At 44.8% G+C, this 13478-nt stretch overlaps 1 protein-coding gene across 2 annotated transcripts in view; it reads left to right on the top strand.

Annotated features, from left to right (window-relative positions):
• Positions 1–13478, top strand: part of LOC137358727 (integrin alpha-5-like) — a 231295-nt gene that overhangs the window by 125724 nt on the left and 92093 nt on the right. For both annotated transcript variants that reach the window (XM_068024987.1, XM_068024985.1), the window contains exon 2: positions 12896–13026. In XM_068024987.1, coding sequence (XP_067881088.1) covers positions 12896–13026 — 131 coding nt within the window. The remainder of the gene's footprint in view (positions 1–12895; positions 13027–13478) is intronic.

The raw sequence follows: 13478 nt of genomic DNA, 5'->3' as shown, positions 1-13478 counted from the left end.
ACTCACTGCATAAAAAAGTTCTTCCTCACATTCCCCCTGCATCTTTTACCCAAAACCTTAAATTTGTATCCCCTAGTCATTGCATCATCAGCTAATGAGAACAGCTTTTCTTTGTCTACCCTATACAAACCTGTCATAATCTTGTACACCTCGATTAAATCTCCCCTCGATCTCCATTTCTCCAAGGCAAACAACACCAGCTTCTCCAACCTAACCTTGTAACTAAAATCCCTCATCCCTGGAACCATTCTGGTAAATCTTCCCCACAGCCTCTCAAGGATCCTCACATCCTTCCTGAAGTGTGATGACCTGAACTGGATGCAATACTCTGGTTGTGGCCTAGCTAGAGCTTTTATAAAGGTTTGGCATAATTTCCCTACTGTTGCACTTAACACCTTTATTTATGAAGCCCAAGATCCTGTCACTGAATCCCCCACTGTCAACATCCTAGGGGCTACCATTGACCAGAAACTGAACTGGAGTAGCCATATAAATACCATGGCTACAAGAGCAAGTCAGAGGCTAGGAGTCCTGCGGCGAGTAACTCACCTCCTGACTCCCCAAAGCCTGTCCACAATCTACAAGGCACAAGTCAGGAGTGTGATGGAATACTCTCCACTTGCCTGGATGGGTGCAGCTCCAACAACACTCAAGAAGCTCGACACCATCCAGGACAAAGCAGCCCGATTGATTTGCACCCCATCTACAAACATTCACTCCCTCCACCACCGACGCACAGTGGCAGCAGTGTGTACCATCCACAAGATGCAGTGCAGCAACGCACCAAGGCTCCTTAGACAGCACCTTCCAAACCTGCGACCTCTACCAACTAGAAGGACAAGGGCGGCAGATGCATGGGAACACCACCACCTGCATGTTCCCATCCAAGTCACACACCATCCTGACTTGGAACTATGTCGTCGTTCCTTCACTGTCACTGGGTCAAAATCCTGGAACTCCCTTCCTAACAGCACTGTGGATGTTCCCAAATCACATGGACTGCAGCGGTTCAAGAAGGCAGCTCACCACCACCTTCTCAAGGGCAATTAGGGATGGGCAATAAATGCTGGCCTGTCACTGTATAACACTCGGGTACAGTACTGGTGTGTATACCAGTGGATACTCTATAGCACCCCATGCTATGTTTGCCCCTTATTTCATTGTAGGTTCCTTACCTAAGAAGCAAAAGAGGAAATAGCAGAAGGTCTGACCATCATTTTGTAGTCCTCAATGGATACAGGTGTGGTGGCAGAGGATTGGAGGACTGCTAACATTGTACCTCTGTTTAAAAAGGGAGCGAGGGATACACCGAATAATTGCAGGCCACTCAGTCTAACCTCAGTCGTGGGCAAATTATTGGAATCTATTCTGAGAGACAGGATAAACTGTCACTTAAAAGGGCACAGATTAATCAAGCATAGTCAGCATGGATTTGTTAAGGGAAGATCTTGTCTGACCAACTTGATTGAATTTTTTGAAGAAGTAACAAGGAAGATAGATGAGGGTACTGCAATTGATGTTGTCTACATAGATTTTAGCAAGGCTTTTGACAAGGTCTCACGGCACACTGGTTAAAAAATAAAATCCCATGGGATCCAGGGAAATGCAGCAAGGTGGATACAAAATTGGCTCAGTGGCAGGAAACAAAGTGTAATTGCTGACTAGTGTTTTAGCGACTGGAGGGCTGTTTCCAGTGGCGTTCCTCAGGACTCAGTACTGGGTCCCCTGCTTTTTATGGTATATATTAACGATTTGGACGTAACTGTAGGGGGCATGATCAAGACGTTTGCAGATGACACAAAGATTGGTCATGTGGTAGATAGCGAGGAGGATAGCTGTAGGCTGCAGGAAAATATTGATGGTTTGGTCAGATGGGCAGAAAAGTGGCAAATGGAATTCAACTTGGAGAAGTGTGAGGTGATGCATTTGGGGAGGTCAAACAAAGCAAAGGAATGCACAATTAATGGGAAAATACTGAGAGGCGCAGAGGAAGTGAGGGACCTTGGAGTGAATGTCCACAGATCCCTGAAGGTAGCAAGACAGGTCGATAAGGTGGTTAAGAAGGCATATGGAATCCTTTCCTTTATTAGCCGAGGTATAGAATATAAGAGCAGGGAGGTTATGCTGGAACTGTATAACTCATTGGTTAGGCCACAGCTTGAATACTGTGTGCAGTTCTGGTCACCTCATTACAGAAAGGATGTAATTGCACTAGAGAGGGAACAGAGGAGATTTATGAGGATGTTGCCAGGATTGGATAAATGCAGCTATGAGGAAAGATTGGATAGGCTGGGGTTGTTCTCTTTGGAACAGAGAAGACTGAGGGGATATTTGATTGAAATGTACAAAATTGTGAGGGGCCTGGTTAGAATGGAGGTGAAGGGTCTGTTACCTTAGCAGAGAAGTCAGTGACTAGGGGGCATAGATTTAAAGTGACTGGTAGAAAGATTAGAGGGGAGATGAGGAAGATTTGTTCCTGCAGAAGGTGGTGGGGGTCTGGAACTCACTGCCTGAAAGGGTAGTTGAGGCAGAAACCTTCAACTCATTTAAAAGGAGTCTGGATATGCACCTCAAGTGCCGTAATCTGCAGGGCTACGGACCAAATGCTGTTGGAGCTGCAGGTTGACAAGTCCCCGGGTTCTGATGGACTTCATCCTAGGGTGTTAAAAGAAGTGGCTAGTGAGATAGTTGATGCGTTAGTTTTAATTTTCCAAAATTCCCTAGATTCAGGGAAGGTTCCATTAGATTGGAAAATAGCGAATGTAACTCCTTTATTCAAAAAGGGAGGGAGACGGAATGCAGGAAACTACAGGCCAGTTAGCTTAACATCTGTCTTAGGGAAAATGTAAGAAGCTATTATTGAAGACGTTATAGCAGGGCATTTAGAAAAATTCAAGGTAATCAGGCAGAGTCAACATGGTTTTGTGAAAGGGAAATCATGTTTACCCAATTTATTGGAGTCCTTTGAGGGAGTTACATGTGCTGTGGTTAAAGGGGAAGTGGTAGATGTATCATACTTAGATTTCCAGAAGGCATTTGATAAGGTGCCAAATCAAAGGTTATTACAGAAAATAAAAGCTCATGGTGTAGGGGATAACATATTGGCATGGATAGAAGATTGGATAGCTAACAGGAAACAGAGAGTAGGCATAAATGGGTCATTTTCTGGTTGGCAAGATGTAACGAGTGGTGTGCCACAGGGATCTGTGCTGGGGCCTCAACTTTTTATAATTTATATAAATGACTTGGATGAAGGGACGGAAGATATGGTTGCTAAATTTGCTGATGACACAAAGATAGCTAGGAAAGTACTTGTGAAGAGGACATGAGGCTACAAAGGGATATAGATAGGTTATGTGAGTGGGCAAAGACCTGGAAAATGGAATATAATGTGGGAAAGTGGGAAATTGTCTACTTTGGCAGGAAGAATAAAAAAGAAGCATATTATTTAAATAGTGAGATTGCAGAGCTCTGAGATGCAGAGGGATCTGGATGTCCTAGTGCATGAATCGCAAAACATTCATATGCAGGTACAACACATAATTAGGAAAGCTAATAGAATGTTATCGTTTATCGCGAGGGGAATTGAATACAAAAGTAGGGAGGTTATGCTTCAGCTATAGAGGGCATTGGTGAGACCACATCTGGAGTACTGTGTACAGTACTGGTCTCTTTATTTAAGGAAGGATGTAAATGCGTTGGAGGCAGTACAGAGAAGGTTTACTAGACTAATACCTGGAATGGGTCGGCTGTCTTATAAGGAAAGATTGGACAGGCTAGGCTTGTATGCACTGGAATTTAGAAGAGTAAGAGGCGACTTGATTGAAACATATAAGATCCTGAGGGATCGTGACAGGGTGGATGTGGAAAGGATGTTTCCCCTTGTGGGAGAATCTAGAACTAGGGATCGCCCAATTAAGACGGAGATGAGAAGAAAATTTTTTCTTAGAGGGTCGTGAGTCTTTGGAACCCTCTTCCTCAAAAGGCAGTGGAAGCAGAGTCTTTGACTATTTTGAAGGTAGATGTAGATAGATTCTTGATAAGCAAGGGGGTGAAAGGTTATTCAGGGTAGGTGGAAATGTGGAGTAATCAGTTCAGCCACGAACTTATTGAATGGTGGAGCAGGCTCGAAGGGCCGAGTGGCCTACTCCTGCTCCTAATTTGTATGTTCATATTAGACTGGGTGGCTCGTTTTACGGCCGGCGCAGACGCAATGGGCCAAGTGGCTTCTTTCTGTGCCGTAAACTTTCTATGATTCTATACCCTAAGGTTGTGAAAGGGCCCTATGGATCAATTTGACTTAAGGCTATGTGTTTCCTTTTACAGCGTCTTGTAGGATAATGTGAACTTCTAAACCTGTTTCGGGAGGCTGACTTTGTGTTCAATAGAATTGAAGTTTGAGTGTGAAGGTTGTGGCCAAAATCCACCTGGTTTAATTTGTCTCAGCTCCAGTGACAGTGATGTGTAGCATTGTTGCCCCATTGACTACTATCAATACAGAGTCATTTTCTGGGAAAGTCACTCTTCAGAAGAAAAGCAAACTGGATAGTCCAAGACGAGCTGTTCAATTGGCGTCGTCTGCTCAAGGGCGGGAGTGGCCAAAAGCTTGTTTTCCTTTTACCAACCGGTTAACATGCAACCCCAAGTATTGGGCGGGGAGAACTGTGTGAAGAAGTACTAAGTCAAAAGGTCATGGGTTCACGGCTCACTGAAGACCTTGGAACACATGATATATGTTAACACTTTCAGTACTGAGGGAGAGTTGAACACATGATATAGGTTAAGACTTTCCATACTGAGGGTGCATCAGGCAGATGTCGAAGGTTCCTTGGAATTATCAGAAAAAAACTTGGCAGTTCTGTTGTCCTTGCCACCATTCCTCGCTCAACTAACGCCAACACAGTTTATCTCATCCTCTGTCTAATTTCTGTCCCTGGGTACTTTCTGTGCAAAACTGCCTGTAGTCTCTGCTGACATGAGACTGCACTTCAAAAAAAAAACGTAATTGCTTGTGAAGCATTTTGGGGCGTCCTAACAATGTGTTCGGGTGTGATATTTAATGTAAGTTCTTTGTGTGAAGGAGTGTTTCCTGACGCCAGCCCTGAGCGTGTCTCTAACTGGTTTGTACCTGCCCTTCCATCGAATCGGGAATTGGGAGGGTGGGGGAGCATTTGACACCTTTTCGATACCTTGGCACACCTGACCCCCTTACCTCATGGCAAGACTGAAGAGTGCCAACAGTTGTGTTGCATTTCTGTCATGTTGGTAATGTTGCTGGCCAGGGCATGTTAACCAGATGAAGCTGGAGATGTTTCACTGAGTTCAGTGGGTGTTGTGCAATAGGTAATTTCTGAATTGTCTGATCTGACTGCCAGTGAAGAGGAAGGACAGTGTGAGCATGAAGCAACACAGCCCTCCGATTGAATGAAGCTTGCGATTGATGCATTATCTCCCTGACTGGGCCTGTCTACAAGTTCTGATCATCAGACTTGATAGTTTGCAGTGAGGTGTGGGTGCAGAGTGAATAGAGGGAGTGGGATAGGAAAGGCTCATCCTGAGCACTACAAGTTAAGGCATGAACATGGTGCACTTGTGCAAACTGTATACACTGATCAATGCATGGAGCGGGCAGGGCTATCAGTATGGCAGATGAGACCCAGCCTGGTGAATTTCCTCCAAACTCCTCACGCTCCACTGCGGGAATGTCTTTGCAACCCCATTTACACAGTGTACTTCACGCAGAGTTCCAGCAGTGGAACAGGAGCAGCTCCAAGGTAATTTCTGGCCAAAAACTCTGGAGTCATTCAAGGGGCCTTTAGGTACTGCGCTGTGGGGATCGTTTTTATGGAAAGATGAATTAGATGGGCCAAATGGCCTCCCTCATCTGTTAACTCATCTCGGAACATCTGTGATAAAGATAATTCCATATTCTCCATTTTTTTGAGACTGCTCAAACGATCGTCTTGTCTATAAATAGAAAGCTATCTGTTAATTTGCTGAACGTTTCATACGTGTGCTCAAAGGATTACCAGAAGCATTTTTCACAGTCTCACAAAATTGTTACAGTGCACTAGGAGGCCATTCAGCCCATCGTGTCTGCACTGGCTCTCCGAAAGAGCAGTTCACTTAGTGCCATTCCCCGCCTTCTCCCCGTAACCTTGCACATCCTTCCTTTCCATATAATTCCCTTTTGATTACTTCAATTGAACCTGCCTCCACCATGTTTCCAGGCAGTGCATTCCAGACCTTAACCACTTGCTACGTGAAAAAGTTTTTCCTCATGTCACTTTTGCTTCTCTCACCAAATACTTTAAATCTGTGCCCTCTCGTTCTCGTTCCTTTCACGAGTGGGAACAGTTTCTCTCAATCTACTCTGTCCAGACCCCTCATGATTTTGAATACCTCTATCAAACCACCTCTCAGCCTTTTCTTCTCCAAGGAAAACAGTCCTAACTTCTCCAATCTACCTTCATAACTGAAATTCCTCATCCCTGGAACCATTCTCGTGAATCTTTTCTGTACTTTCTCCAATGCCCTCATGTTTTTCTTGAAATGCAGTGCCCAGAACTGGACGCAATACTCCAGCTGAGGCCGAACTAGTGTCTGATACAAGTTCAACATAACTTCCTTGCTCTTGTACTCTATGCCCTTATTAATAAAGTCCAGGATACTGTATGTTTTATTCACCGCTCTCTCAACCTGTCCTGCCACCTTCAATGACTTATGAACATATACACCCAGGTCCCTCTGCTCCTGCACCCCATTTAGAATTGCACCCTTTATTCTACATTGTCTCTCCATGTTCTTCCTACCAAAATGAATCACTTCACATTTCTCTGCATTGAACTTCATCTGCCACCTGTCTGCCCATTCCACCAACTTGTCTATGTCCTTTTGAAGTTCTACACTATCTTCCTCACAGTTCGCAATGCTTCCAAGTTTTATATCATCTGCAAACTTTGAAATTGTGCCCTGTACACCAAGGTCTAGGTCATTAATATATATCAGGAAAAGCAAGGGTCCCAACACTGATCCCTGGGGAACTCCACTACAAAGTGGGCGGCAGAGTGGCGCGATGGTTAGCACAGCAGCCTCACAGCTCCAGCGACCCGGGTTCGATTCTGGGTACTGCCTGTGTGGAGTTTGCAAGTTCTTCCTGTGTCTGCTTGGGTTTCCGCCGGGTGCTCCGGTTTCCTCCCACAGCCAAAGACTTGCAGGTTGATAGGTAAATTGGCCATTGTAAATTGCCCCTAGTGTAGGTAGGTGGTAGGAGAATGGTGGGGATGTGGTAGAGAATATGGGGTTCGTGTAGGATTAGTATAAATGGGTGGTTGTTGGTCGGCACAGACTCGGTGGGCCAAAGGGCCTGTTTCATTGCTGTATCTCTAACTAAACTAACTAACTAACTAACTAACTAAACATTCCTCCAGCCTGAAAAACATCCGTTAACCACGACACTTTGTTTCCTGTCACTCAGCCAATTTCCTATCCATGTTGCTACCGTCCCTTTTATTTCATGAACTACAAGTTTGCTCACAAGTTACGTGGCACTGTATCAAACGCCTTTTGAAAGTCTATGTACACTACATCAACAGCATTGCCTTCATCAACCCTCTCTGTTACCTCCTCAAAAAACTCCAGCAAGTTAGTTAAACATGATTTTCCCTTAAGAAATCCATGCTGGCTTTCCTTAATTAACCCACATTTGTCCATGTAACTATTAATTTTGTCCTAAATTATTTTTTTCTAGAGGTTTCCCCACTACCGACATTAAACTGACTGGCCTGTAGTTGCTGGGCTTATCTTTACACCCTTTTTTGAACAAGGGTGTAACATTTGCAATTCTCCAGTCCTCTGGCACCACCCCTGTATCTAAGGAGAATTGGAAAATTATGGTCAGTGCCTCTGCAATTTCCACCCTCACTTCCCTCAGTATCCTTGGATGCATCTCATCTGGCCCTGGTGCTTTATCCACTTTAAGTACAGACAGCCTATCTAATACATCCTCTTTATCAATTTTAAACCCCCCTAGTGTCTGACTTGCCTCCTGTGTCACCATTGCCTGGGTTGCATCATCTTCCTTGGTAAAGATAGATGCAAAGTATTCATTTAATACCTCAACTATGCCCTCTGCCTCTACATGTAAATCCCTTTATGATCCCTAATAGGCCCCACTCCTCCTCTTATCACCCTTTTACTATTTATGTGTCTATAGAAAACTTTCATTTTCATGACTTGCCCAAGGTCTGAATGTTAGTGCTGGGAATGGGACTGTTACCATTTTAGGCATCCAGTAACAGCATCAAACACTCCCAGGACAGGTACAGCACAGGGTTAGATACAGAGTAAAGCTCCCTCTACACTGTCCCCATCAAACACTCCCAGGACAGGTACAGCAGTGTATAGTTGTCTGCTTTTCCCTGACTCTGTGGTTCTACATCCTACTCAAGCCATCCTGTGATTTTGATGTGCTCCTAACCACATATTCACACCATCACTAAGACCGCCTATTTCCACCTCTGTAACATCGTCCAACTGTGCCCCTGCCTCAGCTCATCTTCTGCTGAAACCCTCATTCATGCCTTTGTTACCTCTAGACCTGACTATTCCAATGCACTCCTGGCTGGCCTCCCACATTCTACCCTCTGTAATCTTGAGGACATCCAAATGTCTGTTGCCCGTGAGCCTTGTCCGATGGGCGGTGACCATTTCAAATGGATTTCCCCTGAGAATGCTCTGTTTGGGTCTGGTTATGTGGAGCATGACTACAGCAAGAAACTAGTCCGGTTCACCTGTAATTGCTGTCGTGACGAGCACCATAACAAGGTGATCAGTTGACTCCGTCCTGCAAACGGTCATAGAATTACCCCACTCTCCAATTTCTCCCCAGGGCTCCAGTATCTATTCTTCATCTCAGAGTATGGACACTGAGCAGATGCAGGTATCCAGCCTTGGAGAAAATTATCTCACAGACACACACACATCGCTGGGTGTTATACAGGAGTGGGACTCTTGGCGGACTCTCTCTCGTTCAACACCAAAACCCAGACGAAATAGGACACACTTATTGCCACCTTAGGCTGCAGTCAGCCAACTCAGCTCAGAATTGAATGAGAGAACATTCGGAACAGGAGGAGGCCATTCAGTCCCTCGAGTCTGTTCTGTCGCTCAACTAGATCATGGCTGATCTGTATTGTAATTCCATCTGCCTTGGTCTGAAGGGAGCAGTTAGTCACTGTGTAAAACACTTCGACCATTGGAATCTTAAACAATCTGTGATTTCCAAAACCTCTTGCTCTCTACAGTTTCGAATGCACAATTTTGGGTGTTTTACACGGCCTTTATGCCTCTTGGGGCTGAGATGAGGCCACAAAGCACAAGAGTAAAGGTTGCAAGGCCATCCAGGTGCTCGCGTGGTGGGGTGTGGGACTGCCTCTGGTGTGTGCTTCCACTTAGCATCAGCTTTGATTTCCAAGACGAGCACCTACTTTGGTCAAACTTCACGACAGAACAGGAATGCTATCAGTTTCCTGATCCCTGCCATGCCCTGTCTGGCCAGGTTTCTCCTACCACTGGTATACAAATTCGCCAGAAAAAACAACAGACCTGAGGATTGTGAGCAGTTTAGAATTCAGCAAAGGAGGACCAAGGGATTGATTTAAGAAGGGGAAAATAGAGTACGAGAGCAAGCTTGCGGGAAACATAAAAACTGACTAAAAGTTTCGATAGGTATGTGAAGAGAAAAAGATTGGTGAAGACAAATGTAGGTCCCTTACAGTCAGAAACAGGGGAATTTATCATGGGGAACAAAGAAATGGCTGACCACCTAAAAGCATACTTTGGTTCTGTCTTCACAAAGGAGGACACAAATATCATACCAGAAATGTTGAGGAATGCAGGGCTTAGTGAGAGAGAGGAACTGAAAGAAATCAGTATGAGATAAATGGTGTTGGGGAAATTGATGGGATTGAAGGCCGATAAAATCCCCAGGGCCTGATAATCTACATCCCAGAGTACTTAAGGAAATGGCCCCAGAAATAGTGGATGCATTGGTGGTCATATTCCAAGATCCTATAGACTCTGGAACAGTTCCTACAGATTGGAGGGTAGCTAATGTAACCCCACTATTTAAAAAGGGAGGTAGAGAGAAAGCAGGGAATTATTGACCAGTTAGTCTGACGTCGATAGTGGGGAAAATTCTAGAGTCCATTATCAAAGATTTTATAGCAGAGCACTTGGAGAACAGTGGTGGAATCGGGCAGAGTCGGCATGGATTTACGAAAGGGAAATCATGCTTGACAAATCTATTAGAATTCTTTGAGGATGTAACTAGTAGAGTTGATGAGGGGGAGCCAGTGGATATGGTTTATTTGGACTTTCAGGAGGCTTTCGACTAAGTCCCACATAAGAGATTAGTGTGTAAAATTAAAGTGCATGGGATTGGGGTAGTGTATTGCGATGGATAGAAAATTGGTTGGCAGACAGGAAACAAAGAGTAGGGATAAATGGGTCTTTTTTCGAATGGCAGGCAGTGACTAGTGGGATACCGCAGGGATCGGTGCTAGGACCCCAGCTATTCACAATATATATCAATGATTTAGATGAGGGAACTAAATGTAATATCTCCAAATTTGCAGATGACACAAAACTGGGTGGGAGGGTGAGTTGTGAGGAGGATGCAGAGAGGCTTCAGGGTGTTTTGGATAAGTTGAGTGAGTGGGCAAATGCATGGCAGATGCAGTATAATGTGGATAAATGTGAGGTTATCCAGTTTGGTAGTTAAAACAGGAAGGCAGATTATTATCTGAACGGCTATAAACTGAGAGAGGGGAATATGCAACGAGACCTGTGTGTTCTCGTACACCAGTCGCTGAAGGCAAGCATGTCAGTGCAACAGGCGGTAAAAAAAACAAATGGTATATTGGTCTTCACAGCGAGAGGATTCGAGTACAGAAGCAGTCTTGCTGCAATTATACAGGGCCTTGGTGAGGCCATACCTGGAATATTGTGTGCAGTTTTGGTCTCCTTATCTGAGGAAGTATGTTCTTGCTATAGAGGGAGTGCAGCGAAGGTTTACCAGACTGATTCCTGGGATGGCAGGACTGACGTATGAGGAGATTGAGTTGGTTAGGATTATATTCACTGGAGTTCAGAAGAGTGAGGGAGGATCTCATAGAAACCTATAAAATTCTAACAGGACTTGACAGGGTAGATGCAGGAAGGATGTTCCCGATGGTGGGGGAGTCCAGAACCAGGGGTCATAGTGTAAGGATACGGGGTAAACCTTTCAGGACTGAGATGAGGAGAGATTTCTTCACCCAGAGAGTGGTGAGCCTGTGGAATTCACTACCACAGAAAGCAATTAAGGCCAAAACATTGTATGTTTTCAAGAAGGAGTTAGATATAGCTCTTGGGTCTGAAGGGATCAAAGGGTATGGGGGGAAAGCGGGAACAGGTTACTGAGTTGGGTGATCAGCCATGATCATAATGCATGGTGGAGCAGGCTCGACGGGCCGAATGGTCTCCTCCTGCTCCTATTTTTTATGTTTCTATGTTTGTTGAAGAGGCGCAGGAAAAGTTCTCGAGTCCCGACAAGCACCTCTCTCTTTATTTGAGGGAATGTTGTAGCTTGTTTCTTGGGGACTCTGCAATTGCAGGAAGCAAGAGACTGACCGCATTCTGTTGGAAATGGAAACCATCAGTGGCGCAATGTGGTGCCTCAGAGGGAGAACTGCTTGTCACTGTCTTGTCAGAACCTGTTTGTTTTCTTGTCTTTCTGTTCTACTAGCATAATTACTTCATGTACCAAATTTACCTCACCCAACCCTCAGCACAGGATCCCTGCTCATAAAGGGCCAGGCCAGGAAGTTAAAATGTTACTACTGGTGATTTACTTTCCCATGTGTGATTTACCAATGGCATAGGACGGCCATTTTCCACTTTGGAGAGTGTGTTAGAAGCTCTTTTACCAGCTGGCAGTGTCCTGATCTACAGCAAACTAGCCTGGCTCTACTGGTATCCTGCATGCTGTGGTAAACTCTCACTCCTAGAGCTGCAATCTCGCCGTAGTGCATCACCACACAGAAAGGGCCCGATCTATAATGTGTGCCACTCTGCCTATTAACATCCACAGGTGGGTAAGATCTGACCTGTTCTTGTAGAGGTGGCAAAAAGCTGGTCTCTCTGGTCGTGACTAGTGGAAGATAATTCCTCTTGTAAATCTATTTTTCAATCTAATTCGCTAATTTGCCATAAATACAATCAATTTTAATCTTTTGAAGGCTCACGTGGAACTTGATAAATGCTTTCTTTGACTTTTTTCCCCCCTCGATCGGATCGGCCTCAAGCAGTGTGACAGCTCCCTTCCACAAAGGTTTAAGCTTCCTGTTTCCTGTTTGTTGCCATGGTGATGGTAGTGCTCCCATGGAGATGAGCTGTGACTGGGTGCAGTGAAGATACTTTGTGTTAAATCATGTTGAGAAAATCAGGCAGTCCACATTTTGGGTCTCTTGTATAGAGTCTGCAATTGAGTTCCACCATCGGCGGCCATGCCTTCAGCTGCTGAGGCTCTCAGCTCTGGAAATTTCTCCATTAACCTCTCCGCCTCTCGATGCTCCTGGAAGGACCTTCCTTAAAACCTACCTCTTTGTCATCTGACCTAATATCTCCTTTTGTGGCTCAGTGTCAAATTGTGCGTTGTAACTTGGGACATTTAATTATGTTAAAGGTGCTATATAAATGCATGTTGCTGTCATTGTTGTTGAGTTCGGTCCTTATAAATGAGGCTTCTTGCAGGTTGTTGGCACAACTCTGCTCGAAGCGTCAGTTAAAGGCTCGCTCATCCCAATTCTGTCAGCATGACGGTTTCTGACATTGTTGATTTTTGTTCTTTCAGGCCAAGCCTTCTTATTGGAGCTCCCAAAGCCAATACCAGTCAGCCGAACATAACGGAAGGTGGCGCCGTATACTCATGTGCCTGGGGCACGAATGACACAGATTGCCAGCAGGTTCCTTTTGATCTAACAGGTACCGTTTTGGTTGTTCTGAGATGCTCTGCTCTGTGGTTGGGAGCCTGAGCCACACTGATCTCATCCAATATATGATAAAATAATGGATAATTAAGAGGCAAACAGGTTCAGGGAAGGGTTGTCGGCTCAAATTTCTGTCTCTTTGAGGGTTGATTTAAATTTTGAGTTTATTTTATTTTTAAATTTTTTTTTCTCTGGAGGTTGCTGCCATCTTTGCCCTTAGAAATTGGTGGGTGTTTTTTTCTTGAAGGTCACTCGGGGGTCATTGAGAGTCAGCCACATCGTGTGAGACTGAAGTCACGTGTAGGCCCAGACCAGGCAGGGTTGGCAGGTTCCCCTCCCTGGAGAACGTTTGTCAACCAAATTTAGTGAATTTAGATTTGCAATTTGCCATAGTGGGATTCGAACTCTCAACCTTCTGGGTTGCCTGCCCAGGACCACAAGGCAGTA

The sequence above is a fragment of the Heterodontus francisci genome, chromosome X, assembly GCF_036365525.1.
Source record: "Heterodontus francisci isolate sHetFra1 chromosome X, sHetFra1.hap1, whole genome shotgun sequence".
Lineage (NCBI taxonomy): Eukaryota > Metazoa > Chordata > Chondrichthyes > Heterodontiformes > Heterodontidae > Heterodontus > Heterodontus francisci.
The sequence above is the reverse complement of the archived record's forward strand: the minus strand, read 5'-3'. Positions and strand labels throughout refer to the sequence as shown.